The following is a 23,045-nucleotide window of genomic DNA, read 5'->3' as shown; positions in this document are numbered from 1 at the left end:
CTGCAGACAGACAGTCATACAACCAAGTACTGGACTCACAATCTGAAAACCTGTGTTCAATGCCTGCATCACTGTTAATCAGCCTTGTGACCTAGTATATGCCGCTTCATTTGAGCTTCAGTTTCTTTGCCTGGTTATCGGGAATAACAGCTATCCAGTGATACTTTGCTGTGAGGTCAAAGACAGAACATAGGAAATTATTTCAATCTGCAAATGGTTTCAACCAACAATATGCCTGTGTGAGGCTTAGGCCCAAGTTGTTTACACCCAGACATGAACCGGTTGTCTGGCCAGCCTCAGCCCAGATTAAGGCATGAACCCAGCAAATAACCTGGTGACCATAATGGAGGCCTGGTGCACACATGAAAACCCACAGGCATGCTCACAATTGGGTGCATTAGCATGTGCCTATGTGGCAGACAACACCCTTCCCTGTTACAGATCTCTTTTGCTTTGGCCAAATCAGGAGGAGGAAGCTACCGTTTAATTCTCGTGCTTTGGTCTGTCCACACCAACAAGACTGGGCAAAAACAGGATTCCCCAGCCATACCGATCCTGATTAGCAGGGTGTAGAAACCAGTTGCATGGCCTGCCACCGGACCAGGAATCTGGGATAATTGTCAGTGTCCTCTTCTGCCCCTGCTCCAGGATATTAGATTGCTAAATCATTGTCAATACACCCATCTGATGAAATGAGGCCCATGGGGCCACTAGAATTAATATCAGGGATGAATCCAGGAATGCACATGAGGCCGCCTTGGACAGAAAAGCAGAGAACCAAGGTTCTTGTCTAAATAGCTCAAGGTTTTTCCTTGAAGAAAAGACAAGCAGAGCACATGAAAAGACCTGCAGTTCCTGGCAAGTTCCCTCCTTCGAACTAAACAGTAACACTGACATTCCTATCACTAAGGAAGGCACGACCCTGACACTTAATTTTATGTCTTCTAACTTTTAGGTGGGTATTTTCTCTTTCAGCACTTTGGATCATCTACTTCTTCCCCATCCCAACACTATTTAAAAAAAAAAACCCTGCAAAAATAGCTATTTCATGCATTTACTTGTGACACCCCCAGGGTTAAAGGGAAAAGTATCAGATGGGAAAAATAATACTCGAGCAGTCACCACACAAAGGTTGTTTATATTTATTTAATGCTAAGAACATAGATATCTTAAAGAAAAGACAGACAATATGGTGTCTTCTAAGCAGGATTTTGATCACAAAAATTGGTGTTCAAATCTCTAAAACAGAAGAGCACACAAATCTAGAAAAAACAAAACAAAACATATCTTCTCTCTTACCTGAATTAACCTGAGAACCCTAAACACTCCCTTTAAGAGTTATCAATATCATAGTGCAAAGAAACTGAAAACCCATAGTGTTTCAACCATAAAACCAACACCTGGTTTATACGTGACAAAAATAGGATAAAAACATGTAAAATAATGTGCAGTTTATAGAACTCAGAGAACATCGGAGTGACCAAAGGTCGAGGGAACAAGCTGTCAAGGTGGGTGCCTGGAGGACCCAGAGGGCTGAACGCTGAGCTTTCACTGGTAGGTGGGATACAACGCGATATCTCTCACAGCCAGCAGATTCACCGACGCTCTGGTAACATTTCCGGAATGAAAACCAAGGTAGTTCTCAGTCAGGAAGGTTCTCCTGGAGAGCATGGACAGCATGTTGTTGAGCCGGGACCTGATGCCAGCAAAGTGAAACTGGCGCTCTTGATTCAAGTTCCTAAAGGAGTCTCGTAAGCACAGATCCAAGTGAGGGGTGCCCCAGAACTTGGCATGTCCAGAGGGGACAAGGTCAGCAGCTCTGCTGGATGCTTGGGAGCCCAGTGAGCTGGCCACTGAGCCCTGGGAAGACACAGAGGAGGAAGACCTCAGGCTGGAAGATCTGGACACAGACATCCTGGATACTGGTGATCCTTCTTTAGACTGGGTGCCCTGAGAAAAGAGAACATTCTCGTCCACGTCAGTCTGGGTGGTGGCTGACGTGGACCGAACCACGGTTTGGGAGGTCGCGGCCCTGGTGGTGACCATGGTCTGGGTCCCCGCACACGCCGTGGCCATGCTGGCCTGGGTCGCCACATCACTCCTGCTCACTGCTGGTGCCTCCTCTCCTGGCTCCGTCTGAGTGGCGGCCTCGGTCATCCTCCTGCCCTCTGGTTTGTCCCTGAGGCCATTGAGGTCCTCGTCACTGACAGTAGAGGACTCGGAATCATGGCGCCTGGCCTCTGCCTTGCCTTCAGCAGGCGCCTCATACCCCAGCTCGGCCTTCTTGGGGGTGCTTGAGAGCCGGGCCAGCCGCAGGCGCAGCAGGCCGCCCAACGTGAGCTCCTTAGCCAGGGGCTTCCGGTCGACTAGATGGTCGAACCTGCCACTGATCTGGAAGTCAGAGAGCAGCTTGGAGCTGATGGGCTTCGACTCTGCGTACAGGATTCGGAACTCCAGATCAAAGTGTTCAACCACTTGGCCAGACAGGATGACCAAGTTACTGCTATTTAATTTGCCATCTGTCCATGTAAAACTTAATTAAGGATTAAAAACAAACAAAGAGAAGCTGGTAAGGATGAGCAATCTCTTTAGGTTTACTTACTGTCAAACTGAACAATAAACCCCAGGTATCCTGCTCCAGGAGTCACAGCTGGGTGACAGCGCACACCTACCATGCAGTGTAAATCCAACTGGCCTCACTCCAGTATACAACATAGGTATGCACTAAGAGAAGTTAAAAGGCCAGCTGTTTAACCAACACACTAAGACCTACACCTCCTCAGCCTCAGGATTTCTAAAAACTAGAAAGGACTAGAAGTGAGGAAACTAGCTAGTGATGTCACAATGGGAAGCTAGTGGTAGACCGTAGACTAGACCCCAGTCATTAAGAATGGCTAGCATAGAGCAGCCCTGGTGGCTCAGTGGTTTAGCAACACCTTCAGCCCAGGGTATGATCCTGGGGACCCGGAATCGTCCACGTTAGGCTCCCTGCATGGAGCCTGCTTCTCCCTCTGCCTGTGTCTCTGCCTCTCTCTCTCTCTCTCTCTCTCTGTGTGTGTGTGTGTGTCTCCTGAATAAATAAATTAAATCTTAAGAAAAAAAAAAAAAAAAGAATGGCTAGTAGAGTGCTCCTCCAATACTGCTACTTCCAAAGGGAGATGATATTGTCCTTCTAAGGATGACACTGTTGATTCAGAATTAGTGGTCCTGCCTGTCCAGCATCCCTTCTCCTTCCTCTAGTACCAAAACCCTACCCACCCCAACTAATTTTTCAAGGACTGATGACAATGCAAACAGAAAGAAAGTCTCTCTCTTTGGGAGATAGCTACTAATGGCTATGTAAGTAAGCCTGGATCTTTGCCTTCAAAGGGATAGCCTGACTGAGAATAAAGATCAGCTAGAGAAAAGCAGAGCCAGGGGACAATATTCTGATAAATGTATGCCCTCCAGGTCAAGACGAGCTGAAAACCAACTGCACCTTTCTACACTTCCAAGTTATGGGACTCAATAAATTTTACTTTGCATAAAGTAGTTCAAACTAGCTTTCTACACTTGCAATCACCCCAGTGATAAAAAAGTTTGTATTAAGAATAGGATGTTTTAAATGAGAGATCATAGAATATAGCATCATCTCTGTCTCTGGCAACCAAGGATCCCTGCTAATGCAATTCTACCTTGAGAATGACCTTCGAAGCCTTAGAAGAAACACTCTTTTGGAAACCCTCAGTGAGGGTTGAAATTGAAAACCCTCAATCATGCAAACAAGACACCTACCCAACACCAGGATCATGAAATGCTCTCAACCAATAGAAGCTACCATCCTCATCCTCATAGGTAGCATATTTTTTTTATAGAGAGTAATGTAATTTTTATATATTTTAGAATAGCCAAAAACCATTCAAGACTAAGTTTGCATAACATAGATAAAGCCTATTTTGGGTGAAAATCTAGTTTCCTCCAGTTATTTATAAACGTCTTATGAAAGGAGGTCTCAAGGAAGAGTGTGAATTTTGCTCTGAGCAACAACAGTACTGTCTGAAAAGACAGGCATTGCAAGTTTCTTGATCCAACCGTCTCAGCTTCCACAACTCTTTTCGTGTCTGCCTTTACCCAGGGCTGACACATAATCATAACCCAGAGATGCATGTTTTTTTAAAGGAGTTTTTCTTTTATAAACTCAAGACATACCTCATGCACTCCACCAATCTCACTCACAGACACACCACCAACAGAACCACATAAGAAAACATGGTATGTCTTCACTTCTGGAGATCAGTGTTAACCATTCATCTCCTCCCTCTTCAACTTCCCAGCACCCTGCTGTAAAGTGCTACTGCCAAGGAGAGACTTCAAAGGTAGGGCCAGAAACAGGGACCAGGACTTTTGAAACCCAAGCACTAGGTTACCAGGCTTGAAGGAAGGTGAAGGATTTAAGGGTAAGGTGACAGCTTCGGCTGTCCTCCACACTGATGCCGAGGCCTGCGACTGCCCCTACCTACAAGTGAGCAGGGACAAGGGGTAGGGGATGGTCAAAGGCCCCAAGGAACAGAATTTGAGACCGCTCCTGTCACTGGTGACCCCCAGTGACTCCCACTATAGGCCTGACCAAGGCTGGAATCAAGGACTCGTTCACTGGGGGTCTCCAGGCAAGTTTCAACATCTGTACTTTAGTTTTGTGGCCCATAGGGCAGGGCAGGTGACCCCACACCCAGACCACCTTCTGCAAGAGGAGGCTCTGACTCATGTACTCAACACCCGCAGATACACACCTATCAGAATGCTTGGCCACAAAGGCTCCCATTGAGAGGAAAAAGCCATTTTTACCTTTATATAGCACACACCTCCTCCAAAGGTTAGAGTAGCAAGCATGGGCAGGCTAGAGACTTACCTATAGGAGCCCGTAGCCACTCGAATGCCATCAATCAGCGTGAACTTTTCATGAACCTGCCCAACTATCTTAGTTCCTGACCTCGCATAGTATGTATTTCCAGTAATGGTCCGAACAGTCATCAGCTGTCAGCAGGGAATGGGAGAAAAAGAAACAATCCAGTGAGCAAATGATTAAGAGGGCTTGGTTTACAATTCCTGAACAGACACGCTCGTTGGCAAAGGAGCGGCCCCCAGTCCCCTTCAGTAACAGCCTACCCGGCACACTAGCAGGCATGCTTGTGACCCCAGTAATGCGACTTGGCTGAGTCTGTCTTGTGTGCCCTTGGCTTACATTGATTTTTGAGACTCACAATAGAAGACTCACTTTTGAGGAAAGGACACAAGAGAATCCAAGAAGTGATTCTGAAACAAAATGTGGGGAATAAAATCCTCAAAGAAAACATGCTAGTAATAAGTATCATTTTAACAAAGGCTTAAAGAAGCTAAGCTGGTATTTCCCCTGCCCTTTTATTTAACAGCATCAGTTAATGAATAACAGCCCATCCCCAGGTACCCCACAGAACAGGACAAGCCCTAACACAAGACTTCCGAGGCTGAACACTCATAGCACACATGGCTTAATTAGCAATATCACATCTCTTATAAGAACAAGTTTACCAAAAGGGCACCAATACATTGGGGCCCCACGGGGCCTCTGTAGGCATAATTACCCTCGTCAAAGGATGCACAGAAACTTATATCCAATGGTATGTAAAATATCAAGACCATCTGCATTCTTTGGAGCAAATCAGTACCATAGGAACTATATACCTTTAGAAATCCTACATGATCCAAAGGAAATGTTAAAATTTTTCATTTAATTCTCTCAAATCCTTCAGTGAGTGACTGGTTAAACAAAGTGTGCTACCACCATACCACATGTATCGACTCAGCAGTAGAAACAACAAGCTACTATACACACAACAATTTGGGTAGATCTCAAGGTACTGTGCAGGATGAAGAAAGCCTATCTACAAAGGTCACATACAGGGGCGCCTGGGTGGTACGGTCAGTTAAGCATCTGACTCTTGGTTTTGACTCAGGTCATGATCTCAGGATCGAGAGATCAAGCTCCATGTCAACCTCTGTGCTCAACACAGAATCTGCTTCAGATTCTCTCTCTCCTCTTTCTGCCCCTTTCCCCTCTTGCACACGTACACTCTCTAAAATAAATGTCTTGAAAAAAAAACCTCACATACTGTATGATTCCATTTAGAGGACATTCTCTAAATGACAAAATTATAGATGAGAAACAAACTACTAGTTGCCAGGGGTTAAAAATGGGGAGGAGGGCACAGAGAGAGGAGGAGATGCGACCATAATGGAAGCAAGAGGGAGATCACTGTGATAGACCAGTTCTGCATTGTGGTACACATATGTCCACAGGTGATAAAATGGCATGGAACTTTAGGCACACATTGTACCAATGCCAATTTCCAGCCTTTGATTTTGTATTATGGTACATAAGATGTAACCGCTGGGGAAAACTGGATGAAGGAAACATGGAAACCTCAATCACCTTTGCAGCTTCAGTGAATCTGTCATTATTTCAAAATGCAAACAAAAGACAAAACAAAAACACTATGCTATGACATAACATCACTTCTGTGGTCTTATCAAAACAAATAATCTGAAATTGGCCATGAGGCAATGTCAGACAAACCCAAATTTTATAGAACACTGGCTAGTGTTCTTCAAGAGCATCAAGACCCTAAAAGACAAAGGAAGACAGAGGAATAGTTCCAGATGAGAGGATGCTAAGGAGACATGACAACCCAATGGGGGATATGGTCCTGGGTTGGATCCTGGACAAGATAAAGGGTATTCGTGGAATGATCAGTGAGATCAGTAAGGTCTGTAGAGGAGATAATAGTATTAGATCAAATTTATTTCTCAATTTTGAAATTCACACGAAGGCTTGTTAATATGTTAATATTTAGACAGTTTGGGCAAAGAGTATTCAGGAATTCCCTATATTTGGGGGCACCTGGCTGGCTCAGTTGATAGAGCATGTGACTCTTGATCTCAGGGTTGTTGAGTTCAAGTCCCATGTTGGACATAGTGTCTACTTAAAAAACAAATTTTTAAAAAAGGAATTCCTTATATTTGTAACTCCTTTGTCAATCAAATTATTTTAAAATAAAATTAAACAAACTAGGAACTTCCATAGAGGTACACACTGGAGCAGGCGAGGGCAAGGTGAGGGGCTTCCTGGAGGAGAGGCTGATTCCTGATCCAAGCTTTATAAGCATTAAAAAATATCACTATGGGGGTAGCTAGGCATGGTTGTGTACATCTTTCCCTTTGGCACTTACCTGAATATAGTACAGGCCTCTGTGATTGTGGCCAAAGCACTTTTGCATGTCTACACACAAATATGTGACCAAGTTCCTACAGACAGGACACTCGACATTCAGAACCAGTTGCAGAGCCAGGGGCACAGCGGAGGTCAGCCCCCCTGGATGAGGGTACAGATTCCCCAGCAGACATACTCCAGTGAGAGAAGCACCAGAGAAGACGGTGCTTCTCTAGGAAGTAGTTAAGACACTATGAATATTACTGAGTCCAATGGTACAGACCCTGCTTCGACTCTTCCCGAGGGCAGCAATTAATAGTGTGCAACTGAGTCGGTAGGTAATGCTAGATTTCTGCCGAGTAGACGGTTTGGAGCCAGTCTCCCGATCAGAACTGTGGCCAGAGACGCTCCGTGATTTTCCCACTGCTAGCACACATAGCACACACAGCCTTAGTTTCAGACAGGGAGCCTCGGGGTTCCACGGTGGCATCCTGCATTGCTTTGCCTGGCTCTGGGTAAGAGCAGTCACAGTCTGGATGATAATGTGCTTTTTCTGTGCTCACGTGCATTTTCCTGGAGTCCACCTGGCCTTTGGTTTCAACTACTGCTGGGTCACACGGCTGGCTCATTTCATTCTGGCTCCAAGCTCTAATTCTACCTTCACCATGAATTTGCTTTGTAGCAGCAGCATCAAGTAACTACCTAATTAAATCCAATCCTTAGGTTCCTCATTAGGGAAAACCACCCCCAAAAACTCTTGGAGAAGTTAAATGGCCAAATTTTGTAGACCAAGTTACTTGATAATACCAAGGTGGCAGGCTGACATCCACTATGCAAGTAGCCAGTGGCCAAAGCCCAAATTCTTAGTTTGGTTTGTTTACTGCTTTATTTCCAGAACACTTAAGTGGCTCAGAGAAGGTGACGAACCAATGATGAATTAAGCCCCAAAATCAGGGCTCACATTAAGATACCTGATTTAAAAAGATGAAGAACAAATATGATAATTTTTCTTGCCTCTTTCCACTACAGAGAACAAGCTAGCTGACTTATGTAAGCTTACATTTAACTACTTAAATTCAAATTACTTTCATGCTCAGAGCAAAGGACATAGAAAGCCTTTTTTTTTTTTTTAAGATTTTATTTATTTATTTGAGAGAGATAGCATGAGGGGGGAGACAGGGAGAAGGAGAAGCAGGTTCCTGGCCCATCAAGAAGTCCCACAAGCGGCTCTATCCCAGGACCGGGGGACCTTGACCCAAGCTATAGCAGATGCTTAGCCGACTGAGCCACCCAGGTGCCCTAAGCCTAATTTTGGAATAACAAGAACCGACAGGCAGCACCTGACATGGTCAGGAACAGTGGCACTAGAGGCAGGCAGGTCCACCCACCCTATCCCACTCCTTTCTCATTATAGACACTGGACTCTCTGTGCCACCACTTCCCCAACAGAGTGGCCGTGAGGACTAAGTCACAGAGCATTTGTCAGGAGCCTAGGACAGTGCCAAGAACAAAGCAGGGGCTCTATCAGTGGTGGCCCTGCCCCTGCTTCTGTCAAAAGCAGCATGTTTCAGGCACCTCACGCTGCCAAGAACTGAGCTCCTGGTTAGGCGGGAGCACGACACGAGGGGCAAGGCAAGGTTTGAGTCCTGACTCTGTGGTTTCTTTTTTTTTCCTAGTCGTGGTGGTAATTTTTTTTAATTTATTTAAATTTAATCAACACATAGCATATTATTAGTTTCAGAGATAGAGGTCAGTGATTCATCATCTCATATAACACCCAGTGCTCATAACATCACATGTCCTCCTTAATTCCCATCACCCAGTTACATATCCCTCCACCCCCTCCTCTCCAGCAACTCTAAGTTTGTTTCCTATGATTAAGTCTCTTATAGGGGCCTCTGGGTGGCTCAGTGGTTGAGCGCCTGCCTTTGGCTCAGGGATCCTGGGATCCCCCAGGATCCTGGGGTCCTCAGATCGAATCCTGCATTGGGCTCTTTGCAGGGAGGCTGCTTCTCCCTCTGCCTATATCTCTGCCTCTTTCTCTGTGTCTCTCATGAATGAATAAATAAAATCTTAAAAAAAATAATCTCTTATGGTGTCTTCCTGTCTGATTTAATCATTTTTCCCTCCCTTCCCATATGTTCCTGTTTTGTTTCTTAAATTCCACAAGTGAAATCATGTGATAGTTGTCTTTCTCTGACTGACTTATTTAGCTTATATAATGCCCTCTAGTTCCAACCACATTGTTGCAAATGGCAAGATTTCTTTTCTTTTTTTTTTTTTTTTTTGATGGCTAAGTAATATTTCATTGTATATATATCATCTTCCTTATCCATTCATCTGTGGATGGACAGCTGGGCTCTTTCCGTAGTTTGGCTATTGTGGACATTGTTGCTATAAACATTGGGGTGCAGGTGCCCCTTCAGATCACTATATTTGTATCTTTGGGGTAAATCCCTAGTAGTGTAATTGCTGGATCATAAGGTAACTCTATTTTTAACTTCTTTAGGAAACTCCATACTGTTTTCCAGAGTGGCTGCACCAGCTTGCATACCCTAGGGTTTCTTTTCTGTGAGATTTCAGGCATATGGTTTTGCTTGTGGCCTCAGCTGCCTCTTCTGGAATGGAGATCCCCCACCCACCACCGTATAGACCGTGTAGGTCTCAGACATTCAGTCGTCACTGCTGATTGTGGGGAGACTAGAAATGTGTAACACAAACCTTCTCCTGCTCAGGATGCACTTTCAGATCCATGCACATATCCAAAAACTGCGAGAGCAGAGCCTGGTCCAGAAGGATGTAGACAGCGACTCCCTGTTTCCGACTTATTTCCTGCAGGTCCTTGAAGATGTCAATGTCCGTGAAAACATCCATCACCACCGCAATCACCTACAGAGTGAGGCAACATAGGGAAGAGCAAGCTGTCAGCTCATGGGAACACCAGCTTACAGCTTACTGACCAGACTCTGGAGCCCAACCCAGAGCCGGGAAAGACTCCCTGCCCTACAGCACCCCTGCCCACCTTCTGCACTACTGGTTTGTCCACAACCATGGATACATCCATCTCCAAAGACACTCAGGCCACCATACCCTATACATCCAGACTTGGCTCAACTTAACCCCCAGACCACCTCCCAGCCACTGTCCTCCGCACTGCCTCGGACCAGTCCTTTCTTGTCCCTAACACCATATCTCCATTCATGCCTGTTGCTCAATCTTCCACACTCAGCATCAGTTCACAGCTGCCTGAGCCATGCAGCCCTAGGCAGATTACAGTTATTTCCAACGTCTGGCCCTGAGTCTGCAAACTAAGTGTACGGTCAGAATTAAATGACTATGTTACACAAAGTGCAAGGTACAAAAGACCCCTCAAGTATCTGTTCATTGATTCCTTTCACCAGTCCAGGGTAGGAGCCATCCAGACAGTTCAACACAGGAGGCATTTGCCAGCTCCTGGCTTTCCTTGCTGGGAACAGGCTGCTCCCGGGGCCAAGCCTCTCATCATACCCTCTGCAGGTTTAAGAGTGGGGCGTTCAGTGAAGTCCTGGCAGGGCTGTGGTGTGTAGGCTTAGTACAAGTCCCTGAAAACCAAGCCAGAGCCAGGGCCTGAGCCAAGGCCTGGAGCCAAGGAGACAGCTCCCTGAGCCAGCATTAGGAGCAGCCTGGGCTGGAAGGGGGGTCTCCCTCCTCCTCACTTCAACAGTGAAAACTGTGTGTCTTCAGACATTAACTCCTTTTCTGAACATTAAGGCATTTATTTATGGGTCTCGCGTCTCCTACTGGAATGAAGGCCCTGGAATGGGATGGATTCAGCTCTGTGTCCCCCAGAGGACTCAGGACAGCACCTGATAGCCATGATCCCTTAAGGAGGGGAGTGTTCAAGAACCAACACAGAGACAAACAGGAGATTCTCTGGTCTTTCTCCAACATCCTAGTCTCACTACCAGGATGAGGGACCATGAAATGCCAGCCTCCGGAAAGTCACTGCTATGAGGAGTCTGGAAAGACCAATTTCTCTCTATGGCTGCCTTCCCCACGGCTTCCCACCCCCCCCCCACCCACCCCCCAGTGTTGATGAAGCCCCAACTGTTGAGCTATTATTGGGGAAGGGTTTGGCTAAAACCCCCGGACACAATTTTTTAAAGTAAGTGTTTTTTGTTTTTTGTTTTTTAAAGTAGGCTCCATGCCCACCACGGGGCTTGAACTCACAACCCTGAGATTGAGAGTTGCACACTCTGCAGACTAACCCAGCCAGGTGCCCTGAAAATCAGTGTTCTCTCTGAATTGGTGGCATCATCAGAAGTTTACATCCTCCGTGGGATGTCTGGGTAGCTCAGCGGTTGAGCACCTGCCTTAGGCTCATGGTGTGATCCTGGGTTCTGGGATGGAGTTCCACAACAGGCTCCCCACAAGGAGTCTGCTTCTCCCTCTGCCTATGTCTCTGCTTCTCTCTGTGTCTCTCATGAATAATTAAATCTTTAAAAGAAGTTTACATCCTCCCATGTGGTTTTAGGCACCCCATGCAGAGTTGTATCCAGGTCATCTAACATAGTGGACAAAGGTAGAAAGGCCTGGGCATCAATCCAAGCTCTGGAGCACACTAGCTGTGTGACCCTAGGCAAGTTCTTCAGCTGTCTGAGCCTCAGTTTCCTCCTCTGGAAGAGATGGATAATAACAGCATCTACGTCTAAGGGCTGTCGTGAGGATTACATGAGACAAAGACGAAAAGGGCTTAGCTCAGGCATAATGCAGGTGCTCCATCAAGCAGCCAGCACCTCTTCAGAGTCTGCTGTGAGCCAAACCCCGGGCTAGGCAGAAAAACAGCTATAAAGAATCTGACAGATACCAGACTTATCTGCAAAGGGGGGACAAGAGATGCAGGCAGGCAAAATGAGGCAATTTCATCAGGGGAACTTGAGGACAGGAGGAGACAGTGAGGCCCCTCCCTTGCTGTGGTGCAGGTGCTACAGGTACTCAATTGTTTACCAGAGCAAAGAAGGATTCCTGGAGAAGAGGGCCTTTGAGCTGAATCACAAATAAGGACCCAATTTAGACATTTTTATTTTTCAGATTCAGCAATGTTTAGGAGGACTCACAGCTGAAGAAGTGAAGAGGAGGGCAATGGAGCAGAAAACCATGTGGCAGCAGAGGGAGAGGCAGGAAATGATGGGGTAGGGGCCAGTGTGGCCAGAACAGAGAACATGTGTGAGAGGAAACAGCAGGATCTGGCTGAGGGGCCTTCAGGTGAGCCAGATGGTGGAGGGCCTGAGTGCCAACCAGAGTCATCACCAAACAGGCAATGGAGGGGGAGGTTTAAAAAGAGAAAAGGGAGGGGGGGCAGGGGAGGACGCCTGGGTGGCTCCGCAGCTGAGGGTGTGATCCTGGGATCCGGGATCCAGTCCTGCATTGGGCTCCCTTGGCGGGGAGCCTGCTTCTCCCTCTGCCTGTGTCTCTGCCTCTCTCTGTCTCTCATGAATAAATACATCTTTAAAAAAAAAAAGAGTAAAGAGGGGTGCATGGGGGGCTCAGTCGGTGAAGCACCTGCCTTGGGCTCAGGTCATGGTCCCAGGGCCCTGCGTCAGGCCCCCTGCTCAGCAGAGTCTCCCTCTCCCCTTTCCCCCTGCTTGTGTTTTCATGCACTCTCTCAAATGAATAAAAAAATCTTTTAAAAATGTAAGAGTAAGGGGCTCCAGGGGCACCTGGGTGGCTCAAACACCTGACTCTTGGTTTCGGCTCAGGTCATGATCTCAGGATTGTGAGATCGAGCCCCGGGTCAGGCTCCACAAAGATTCTCTTTCTCCGTCTGCCCCTCCCCATCCTACCCCCCAAAAAGAGTAAGGAGTTTGAAATGGTGAACCCAACAGTAGTGGCTACTAGAAGATAGGTTGGTGCAGGCTGGAGGTCTGGCCCCATCTCCTACAACCCAGAAGGCACTCAGATATTTTCATTTTTCAGATTCAGCAATGTTTAGGAGGACTCACAGCTGAAGGAAGAAAAATCAGTGGTAGAGGCTTCCATGACAGGCCAGGCAGGAAGCAACAAGGGCTGCAGAGAAGGGAAGGAGCCCATGCAAAGAGCCCGGCAGCGGACTATGCAGGCTGGAGGCGAGGGGGGGTATGCTGGGGGGAGGTAGAGGCACACTCATCTCCACATAAACAGAAAACACCCAACAGGCCTGAGAGAAAGGCTATGGAAGGCATCGGGAGCAGCAGTAAAACCTTCAGAGGACTGAACGTACTCATACAGGATTGTGTGCAGAGCTCACAAGACAAAGCTCAGGGAAGACAGAGCCAAGGCTCATTCACTGACCTCAAGAAAGCCAGGCCGATGAGGGACACAGAGGACGCCCAGTCTCATGGGGCTGGTGGTCGTGCACCCAGCTTGCCCATGGAAGGGACCGAGAAACCCTGCCCGGCTGGCCGGCTTAGAAACCGGGACCCAGGAGCAGGGCCCAGAGAGTAAGGCGCCTACTAAACTGGACTTTGATTCACCACTTATCAAAACAAATGTACAAACACCGCCTTTGTTAGGTGGTGAGTACGTATCCAATTAGCTATTGGTTTGTTTGGTTTTAAAGGCCCAGCCTTTCCTGTACGTGTTGAAAATAATTGGATTTGAACGCTAGGTGTTTAGAGGGTGGATGGAGGTATTTCTCTCCATACCTTCCCTGTACCCATCCCCTCCTGTCTTACCAGAGCAGAAGGCTTGCAACAGAGAAGAGCCCACCCCACTCCCCCATCACCTCCCCACTCCAGCCCCGTGCAGTCAAGTCCCGTAGACTACACTAGACCTGAGGTCCCTCAAACCTCTGAACGGACACTCTCTCCACCAAGCTCAGCAACAGCCTGGACTCATTCACAGGCCAGCTGAGTACCTGCTTTCCAAGGCTAGACTCGTGTCCTAGGTGCTACTTTCCTGCTGCAGGTCGCTGGGCCCTGGAAGGACACCTGGACTTGGAACCAGCCATTGCTCCCACTCCCTGACACATCACATGGGATGGACAAGGGAGAGACACATCTGGAAAGTGGGCATCCCATGCCCATCAAGCCCTTCCCCCCACCCCAGTCACTATCCCAGCCTGTGCTGTAAAGGGCCTGCCCAACCTCTAAGGGTTAGAAAGCTCTAAAAAGGGGGGCTTCTGAGTGTCTATTCAAGGTCAATCCCCATTGGCAACTCGGTGCGAATCAGTCACTATGTAATATGCAAGGAGGAAACATCCAACTGCCAGAAGCTGTCACCCAGTACCCTACAGTTCCGGCACTTCTCCGGCCACATCTAGAGCAGCCACACCTGTGTCAAGTCCCACAGCATGCTCACAGGTAACAACCCTCATCCGGTCACTCCAACTACCCCTTGGTGATTTAAACCAAGGGACCCAGTGATCCACGGCTATACAGCAGCAACTACCGTGCTATTTTCAGTCTTCGGGATGAGCACAAACCATTTCTGTTCATTTTCACATGATCTGGGAAGCTTTTCCATCGGCTTTCTTGCATAAAAGCTCTAAAGAGATATCTCGGGATTTCAAAACCCCAGTAATTATCTCTGGTTTCCTGATGAGAAAAATAAAGCTTGGAGCGGTTAGGTAACTTGTTCACAGTGACACACTTAAGCAAAGGCGGGAGCTGGAATCCCAGCCCAGGTCTGGGCGACTCCAGAGCCACCTATTAAGAGTGTTAGATTACATAGGATTCTAAACAAGTCTAAGGTTTAGTGTCCAAGGGGTTGAGAGCTCGGAATACATCCTGAAAGGATCAGTACCGTATTTCACAAAGGACATGGGATGGATCCCATCAGGAGACGATGACAAATGACACGAAATAGTTCACAGAAGGAATGTTAAGGAAGCCTGGAAGCCCCAGCCCTAGAAGGGAAGCCCCTTCTCTCTGCAGGTGGTACTGCCGAGTAACGGAGAATGCACTTCATCAGGAAACCTGGGGAACACAGGCATTGGGTGAACGGGCTGCAGAGGCGGACCTAGACTTGGGTGCTGGCTCCTCCACCTTCCAGCACGATGGACCCTCCGGCAAGATACTTAAGTTCTGCTTCCTTCTGTTGTCTGCAAATACTACAGCCTGTTCTGGAGGCTCTGCCGCGGGTTCAGCCCAGAGAGAACCCCGGCCGGCCCCCAGCACACAGGAAGCCCTCACACGGCAGCTTGTGAGTCTGATCCCCAGTTTTGCCACTATCCCCAGGCAGGTGGTTCTCCCTGAGATCAGCGCCCTCTAGCTGGGTGGTGTAGGGCCCCTCGTTCCAGCTCTCCCTCTGCCAGAAGCGGGAAGTTCCCGTCCATCACCCCTTCTTCCCACACCTGTCTCCCCTCCTCCCACCGCAGCCGGAAAGCACGGGCACGTGAGCCACATGTGTGGAGTTCTACCCCAGGTCTGTGCACACTCGGAGAGCCTCGGCCTGCCCGGCGACAGCCCAGCTGCTGAACTTCACACTGACCACGTGCCACTCAGACCCAGTTCCCTCGGTCCCCCGGTGCCCTTGCCACCTATGCTTCTGGACACCCTCGTGCTCTCCCCATTCATTACAGGTTTTAAATAGAACAGATATCACCTCCTTGAAATTTCTTGAAAAGTGTGTAAGTGACTCGGTATTATCTTCAGGGTTTAGAAACAAAGTGACAAAGTAAATGTCCACCACGACCCGGAATTAGCGTGTGGGTGGTGTTTCCCCGCAGTCGTACAACTAACCACAGAAGCACCGGGACGGAGGCGCTGGCATGGCCCAGGTCCGCAGTGTGCACCGCGCCTCTCCAGACAGGCAGGGAGCAGCGCCTGCCCTCGCGGACCCACCGGCAGCTGCATCTCCTCCGGCGTGTTCCAGCATGAAGTACTTAGGCCAGCTAGGCTTTTAGAAAGCAGCAGCATCCAGAGGGGTTGGGGGGACTCAGGGGGCTATTGTTCTGAGTTCTCTTTATGTTCTATTTATGGAAAGCACTTACCTGGTTCCAAACTCCGATCTACAAAACAGGGTGTTTCCAGAGTCACCTACCCCCCATCCTCATCCCTGTGCCTCCTTTCTCCATCACGATAGTGACTTTGATCTGTCCTTAGATGGTCTTGCATTTTGCTAAATATAAATAAGTATGCCTACGTATGTACACACGTACTTTACCATCAACGATGTGTATTACGTATACACATGTGTGTGTTCATGTCCCCCCTGCAGGTAAAAGGCAGCATGTGATACACCACATTCTAGAGCAGTGCTGATCAACAGAACCTTCTGGGACCACAGAAATGTTCTGTCTGTGCCATCCACACGGTAGCCACTAGCTACCAGCAGAGACTGAATGCTTGAAATACAACTAAGATACACAGGAACCGGATTTTTCATATTTCATTTGAATTCATATAAATTGAAATAGCTACAGATGGCCAATGGGGATGTCAATGGTTGTTGCAGCTCTAGACACTCAGTCACAGTAAATAGAACAGCTCCTTTCCTAGGGCCACCCCGCAGATGGGTCAGTTTACTCCCTGCTCCTCTACTTCCACTCCTCCAGTCTCTCACTGTTGTAAATAGTGCCACAAACAAAAAGCCTATTGCACGTGTCTATTCATGCTTCTGCCGGTGTGTCTCTGGACCAGACACACAGGTGCAGAGTCGATGGGTAAATGCAACTGAAATGTTCCTGGATATTCCCAAATTCCCCTCCACGGGCTCTACCACTTGCATCAGGATTTTTACAAAAGCCTGCATACTCAGTACTTTTTTTGGTGAGAGAACTGATCCCATATCCACAAAGGACCCAGGATGATCCTGCAGCTTCTCTGCTATGTGACAGACATCAGAAAAGAACGAAGGAATAACAGCAGACAGAGCAGAAGGGTGGCTGCACTGCTGAGGGGAAGGGGGTGGGAGTCACTGTGCAATGGAGACAGAGCTTCAGTACGGGAAGATGACAGTCCTGAGGTGGACAGTGGCCATGGCTGCAAAGATGTGACTACAATTAATGCCACTTCATGGTAAAAATAGTAAATTTGGTGTATTTTACCACCACCAGACTTGAAAGAAAGAAAAAGAAAGAAAGAAAGAAAGAAAGAAAGAAAGAAAGAAAGAAAGAGAAAGAAAAAGAAAGAGCCATCAATTCCAAAATCCTTCACCTGATACATAAAATCAAAAGAAGAGATAAAAAGTAGCAATGCTGTCTGCTGGGGTACATCCTACATTTGTGCCTCTGATAGACTTTCCAGGCCAGTGGTTCTTAACCAGGGGCAATTTCCTTCCCTAGGGGACATTTGGCAATTTCTTTAAATTGTGGTAAAATATATGATAGATCTGCCATGCTCATGATTTTCAGGGTATTTTCAGTGGCATTAGTTACATTCACAACATGTGCAATCACCAGGTCTGCTTCCAAAACCTTTTCATCACCCCAAACAGAAACTCTGTAACCTTTAAGCAATAGGTCCCTATCCCTCCTTGGGAGGGAGACTTCTTGAATATCCTGACTATTGGCGGGGGATGGCGTTTCCAGCATCTAGTGGGTAGCAGCCGGGGATGCTGCTCAGGATCCAATGCACAGGACAGCCCTCCAGGACAAAGAATTATCTGATCCAAAATATCAACAGTAGTAATATTGAGAAATCCTGCTCTGGGCTGACTGGGGCATCCAGAACAGGAACTGATCACACCGGACAGATTCTACTGGAACTCAGAGGAGCATTAAGCAAGATCAGGAGGGCCCAAATTCTGATACATCCGCATGCACACCAGGGGCCTCCAACAGATTTCTCAGCGGCTACTCCTCCTGACAGGACGCTTCGTCACGCACTGCTTCTACTAATGCTCAGGTTATCAAATGGATGCCCAAGGGTGCCTCATTGCACAAGGGCCTCTTTGGAACACAGGCAGCTGGTAAGAACCGTGCCTCTGAGGGGTGTGGAACCTCCTGGCAGGATGAGCTTTGCCCAGGAACTCCCATTCAAAACCAGAAATACCCCTCAAGGACCACTGCAGAAACCCATCGCCCATCGAGGGCATGCAGCACTTCCAGGGAAAGTCTCTACTCCAACCTGATTCACAGGGGCCAGAGTCCAGCCACACACCAATTCACATGGCAGCAGAGACAAAGAACAAAATGATTCATCAACTAACACAGTAGAGTACAGGGAAAGACTCCAGAGTAGGTGTGTCAGGGAAAAATCTTGTTCGGCTCCAAATTATTCTAAACGTTCCTTAGGAAGCCAACCTCTTGGCTCTCAAATGCAAAGCAGTATTTCCTCCAGCTTTGGTGAAGCTCAAGTGAGCACCGGGTCAGTAGTCAGCCTGCATTCAGAAGCCACGCTGCACATACATCGTGCGTGTTTTAAACGCCGTGTCTCACTCATGTGGCGGAATGCCCAAACTTTGAAAGGCGCACAGAAACTGAGCCAATGGAGGGCCTGGCCGACTCACAGCCCCAGTCACACCTACTCTGGGACGAGAACTCGCCGAGTGGAAAGGCAGGTGGAATCGCCCAAACGGTTTTGCCATCTTCTGTCCCGCCTCTCCCCTCCCCGCCAACTGTGCCAGACACCCCACATGCAGCAGGAGTGCTGGGTGAGGACGAAACGGATCCAAAAACTGGCCGTCCGGGCTGCAAAGCTAGGATTAGACACTACCATTTCCCAAGTGCCTGCATCCTGACCACTCCAGGCTTCTTCCCCACAAGTGCAGAAGTAGTACTGCCCTAGTCGTTTTGCCGATTATAGGACATGCATCGCGGAAACAAAATGTCCAGATCTTCAGAAACTGCTAAGAAGCTTCGGCCTGTTGAAACTTGTCAGGGTGCCATGAAACTTGTCAAGGTGCCAATCCTCCCGCATGGCAGGGAGTCCGTGTGGAGCAGTGGTTATGAGCACGGACTCCAGAGCTAGGCAGGCAGGCTGGAGCCCAGATCTGTCCCCTACTAATCCTGTGATCTTGGGCAAGTTAACTGCCGGGTCTCTTCTTTTTTTTAATTTTTTTTTTAATTTTTTTTATTTTTTTATGATAGTCACAGAGAGAGAGAGAGAGGCAGAGACACAGGCAGAGGGAGAAGCAGGCTCCATGCACCGGGAGCCTGACATGGGATTCGATCCCGGGTCTCCAGGATCGCGCCCTGGGCCAAAGGCAGGCGCTAAACCACTGCGCCACCCAGGGATCCCCCGGGTCTCTTCTTAATGTGGCCTCCTCCTAGCGGCGAGAGGGTAAATGGGAGAATCCTGGTAAAGGGGTTAGCACAGAAATTGACCCACTAGAAGTGCTCAATCCTACCAGCAGGTGCCTTCACCATCAGGACACGGATGCCTAATGGCTTCTCGTCTCATCCTGAACCAGCCTAAGACCTGCATCCTCACTGTCCTTGCTGCCACAGGTACATCAAAGGATGTGGCCAGAGTGACGGCGCCACTCCTGTGTCCACAAAGCACAGCTCTACCCAGAGCTGCAGTACTGGCCGAGCCACCAGATTAGCAGTTACCTCTGACCCCCATAGGGCCTGTCCACCTGAGGACAGAGACAGTGCCTTATCTCCACTTGGCACAAGGCGGAAAGTGGGGGCTGTCAGTGGCTAAGGGCTGCCGTTCCTCAGTTTGCATCCGGGCTCTGTCTCTCCCTAGCTTTGTGACCTTGGGGCAACTTCTCTATGCCTCGGCTCCATCGCCTGTGGAGTGGAGATAAGTGCACCTACCCTGGAATTATTTGGAACATTGTTTAGCAGAGAGCATTTAGAGAGCAGAGAGGAGATGGTCTCTGAGGCCTCAAGGTTAGCATGTCTCAAAGCCAACTCCTCTCCTGGTCCCAACTCTCAGTCTCACTCTCTCCTGTAGACTAACTTGGTGGCCTCGCTGCCCACCCAAGCTAAAAAACCTCTCTCCTCCCCAACTCTGCCTCTCCCGTCTTCTCCTTGCCTATTCTCCTACCCCATTCCTCAACACCCTCCCAGGCTACTGAATGATCAAGTCCTGTTATTAAAACTGTTCCCCTACCCAACCGCCCAGCACTGCCTTAGCACCCCCCTCTTATCAGTAGGTCCTTGTGCCCTCTTCCCTACAAGCACCCCAGACACCAGCCTCAGCCCTCTCTAACCCATCCTCCCTCATGCCCCCACCAGAATTACTGTTCAGGGACACCAATCTAATGACACTCCTCTGTCAAAACCTTCAGTGGCTCCCCATTGCTCTTTAGCAGGCAAACCCTGGCTCTGGTCTCCCTTCAGCCTCCTCTTCTACCACTAACGCTCACATACTCTCTGCTCCAGCTGTGAGGAACCTGGCTGCTGTGTCCTTTCACCCTTCTGGGCCAGTCTCTATCCTCTGGCCTGGCAAGCCCCCAGCATCCTTCTAGACCCAACTCCAAGGTTACCGCCTCACCTGACACTTTCTTTCCGTCTGTAGCAACTTCCTTACCCATTCCATCAGCAGACTGTCAACTCTCAAGTGCAAGCATCATGCCCTTCACCTGTGGCCCCAGCCCCTGGCACAGCATCCGACACCCAGTAGGTGCTGAATGAGCAAGCAGTGTGGCACCTGGCAGAGATGCTGAAAATATCAGTATCAATCAGATTTAAAGGTAACGTACCACCTTTCTCCACTAAAATCGCCCAGGTTCCAAATACAGAATCTTAAAGATATGAGTATGTCGCTAGACTACGGCACAGAACAGGGCAGGAGGTCCTAACCTGGAATGCCAGTATTATAGAATGCCCTCAGAACAAAGGGAGGCTGAGCACCAGCCTCGAGCCCCTTCCAAGGCCAGCACGTGAGTTGAGTTTTCCCTCTGGCCTCAGCCCCAGGGCCCCTTTGCCGCCAATAAAAAGTAGAGCTAGGCCAGAGGTTAAGGCAATTCCTCCTTCTTTCACGGGGAGATCTGTTCATAATTCTTTTAACTTCCAAGTGCCCAAATTTTCCTCCTGGAAGCGAGCTCTAGAAATTCACCCCACCATCGTGCCTTTCTCCATCTTTTTAATCTTGTCAAGCATCTGCGATGTCAAAAGGACCTTCAGCCTACCCACCACACCTACTCCCTCAAAGGCAAGGCACTAAGCCAGGCTACCTTCTACCCAATGCAACCCCGTCAGGAAAAGCACAGAACCCTGGTGAGAGTCAGGGCTTGTTCCCAGACCGGATGCAGAGATCCTAAGCCACAGGTGCCCTGCTGAGTGTAACCAAGGCCCGGGGCCTGGGGCTTTACCTGCCCGTGTGTCCCTGGCACAGTTGACAGCCAGGAAGATGGGCGCTGCCAGTGGGCAGCTAAGCTGGGCGGCAGCGAACAGGGCTCTGGACTAAGGCGCTGCGGCCACACCCACCCTGCCCCCCCCCCCCCCCCCCGTCGCGTGCTGCACGCTTTCCCCCAGATCCCTGGGTCCCCAGCACCCTGCTGCAGTCAGACCGCCCACCCCACCCACAGTAAGACTCCAGACAACAGCACCAAAACCCACTGTGAAGAGAGATGACCCAAAGCAGGGTTATCTGCTTTTTAGGAGACCACCAACCGGGGCAGCCCCCCTCGTTCACAGAGAGGGCCATTCCTCCTCTGGCCTACGGCCGGAGGGAAAGAGGCAGGCTTCTCAGGTTAGCGCTGGAACGTGTGTGCTTTCTACAGGGTAGGACCCGGAGCTGTGGCTGGCGACAACGCCAACGCCCGCCGCGGTTGTCCTGAGTGCGACCTTTCTGGACTTCTTCCCTGGGGAACGCAACTCTTAGGAGCTGGGATCCGGTGTTGGCTGCCGGCCAGGAAAATTAGCAATCCGGTCTCCGGTTTTAACTGAAATGCAGAACTGGGAGTAGTTCTAGTCCCCCCCACCCCCCGCCCCCCGGGATGTGGCTCTCGGGAGCTGGACCTCGGACGCCGCTCCCGTCCCTGCGGGCTGAGGCTTCCCCCATGTCCCTGTGAGCCAAGGGGCGGGGGGCGAGTCGGGGGCCCCCGGAGAGGGCCCCCCGCGCCGGGGCCCGAGGCGGGCGCTCACCTCCCGCGCGGCGCGGAGCTGCTGGCGCAGCGCGTCCTTGCAGCCGTGGGGGCCGCCCGAGCCCGCGCCGCGGGGCTGGAAGTGCGCCTCGACGCGCGTGGCGCCGCGGTAGGCGCCCCGGTAGAAGGCGGGCCAGCCGAGCTCCAGCGGCGGCGGCTCCAGGTCCGACTGCTCCGGGAAGTAGGTGCCGGACGAGCAGTCGAGCGACGAGCCGAAGGAGTCCTCGGGCCCCGCCGCCGCGCCGCCCCGGCCCGGCCCCTCGGCCGCCCGCAGGACCGCGCGCACCTCCTCGCGGCTCAGGAAGCGGCCGAGGCGCTCGCGCCGCAGGAAGGCCTCGAAGGCGTCGGGGCCGCCCGCCAGCAGCTCCTCGAGCGCCAGGCGCCGCGCCTCGCTGTACAGCTCGGCCGGGTTGGGCGGCCCGCAGGGCGACAGGCAGCTGGCGGGCAGCTCGTCCAGGCCCTCGCGGCGCTGAGCCATCGCGGCCCGGGACGGATGCGCGGGGTCGGCGGGCGCCGGCGCGGGCCGCCTTATACGCGCCTTTGAATCCAACCGGCCCGCGGCCCGGCCCTCCCATTGGCTGTCGGTGCCGGCGGCCCCGCCCCCTGACCTGCCATTGGCTGCCCCGCGGCCTGGCCCCGCCCCCGCCTCGGCGGCGGCGGCGGCGGCGGCGGCGGCGGCGGCTCTCGAGCGTGAATCGCCGCGTGGGATTGAAACGTGGAGACCCCGCCCCGTCTCCGTCAGTAGTTCCCGCCGCGGGCCCGCGGGGAGCCGAGCTCTGCAGGGTCAGCCGAGCCCCAGGGGCGGCGCTGCCCAGGGCGGCGGGACGGAAGCCGGAGAGCCCGGCCCCCGCCCTCCTAGCGCGCCCCCTGCTGGCCGCGC

The 23,045-nt window shown here is 50.2% G+C and overlaps 1 protein-coding gene across 1 annotated transcript; it reads right to left on the bottom strand.

The window, feature by feature from the left end:
- Positions 1 to 1,118: 1,118 nt before the first annotated feature.
- FAM83D (family with sequence similarity 83 member D) lies at positions 1,119 to 22,658 on the bottom strand. The gene is made up of 4 exons (XM_072801016.1): positions 22,167 to 22,658; positions 9,947 to 10,114; positions 4,889 to 5,013; positions 1,119 to 2,533 (listed from the first exon to the last, which is right to left on the bottom strand). Exons 1-4 carry the CDS (start codon positions 22,641 to 22,643, stop codon positions 1,549 to 1,551), a joined length of 1,755 nt encoding a protein of 584 aa, XP_072657117.1. The 5' UTR covers positions 22,644 to 22,658; the 3' UTR covers positions 1,119 to 1,548.
- Between the last annotated feature and the right edge of the window lie 387 nt (positions 22,659 to 23,045).

The sequence above is a fragment of the Canis lupus genome, chromosome 26 (assembly GCF_048164855.1).
Source record: "Canis lupus baileyi chromosome 26, mCanLup2.hap1, whole genome shotgun sequence".
Taxonomy (NCBI): Eukaryota; Metazoa; Chordata; class Mammalia; order Carnivora; family Canidae; genus Canis; species Canis lupus.
This window is presented reverse-complemented; position numbering and strand designations above follow the sequence as displayed.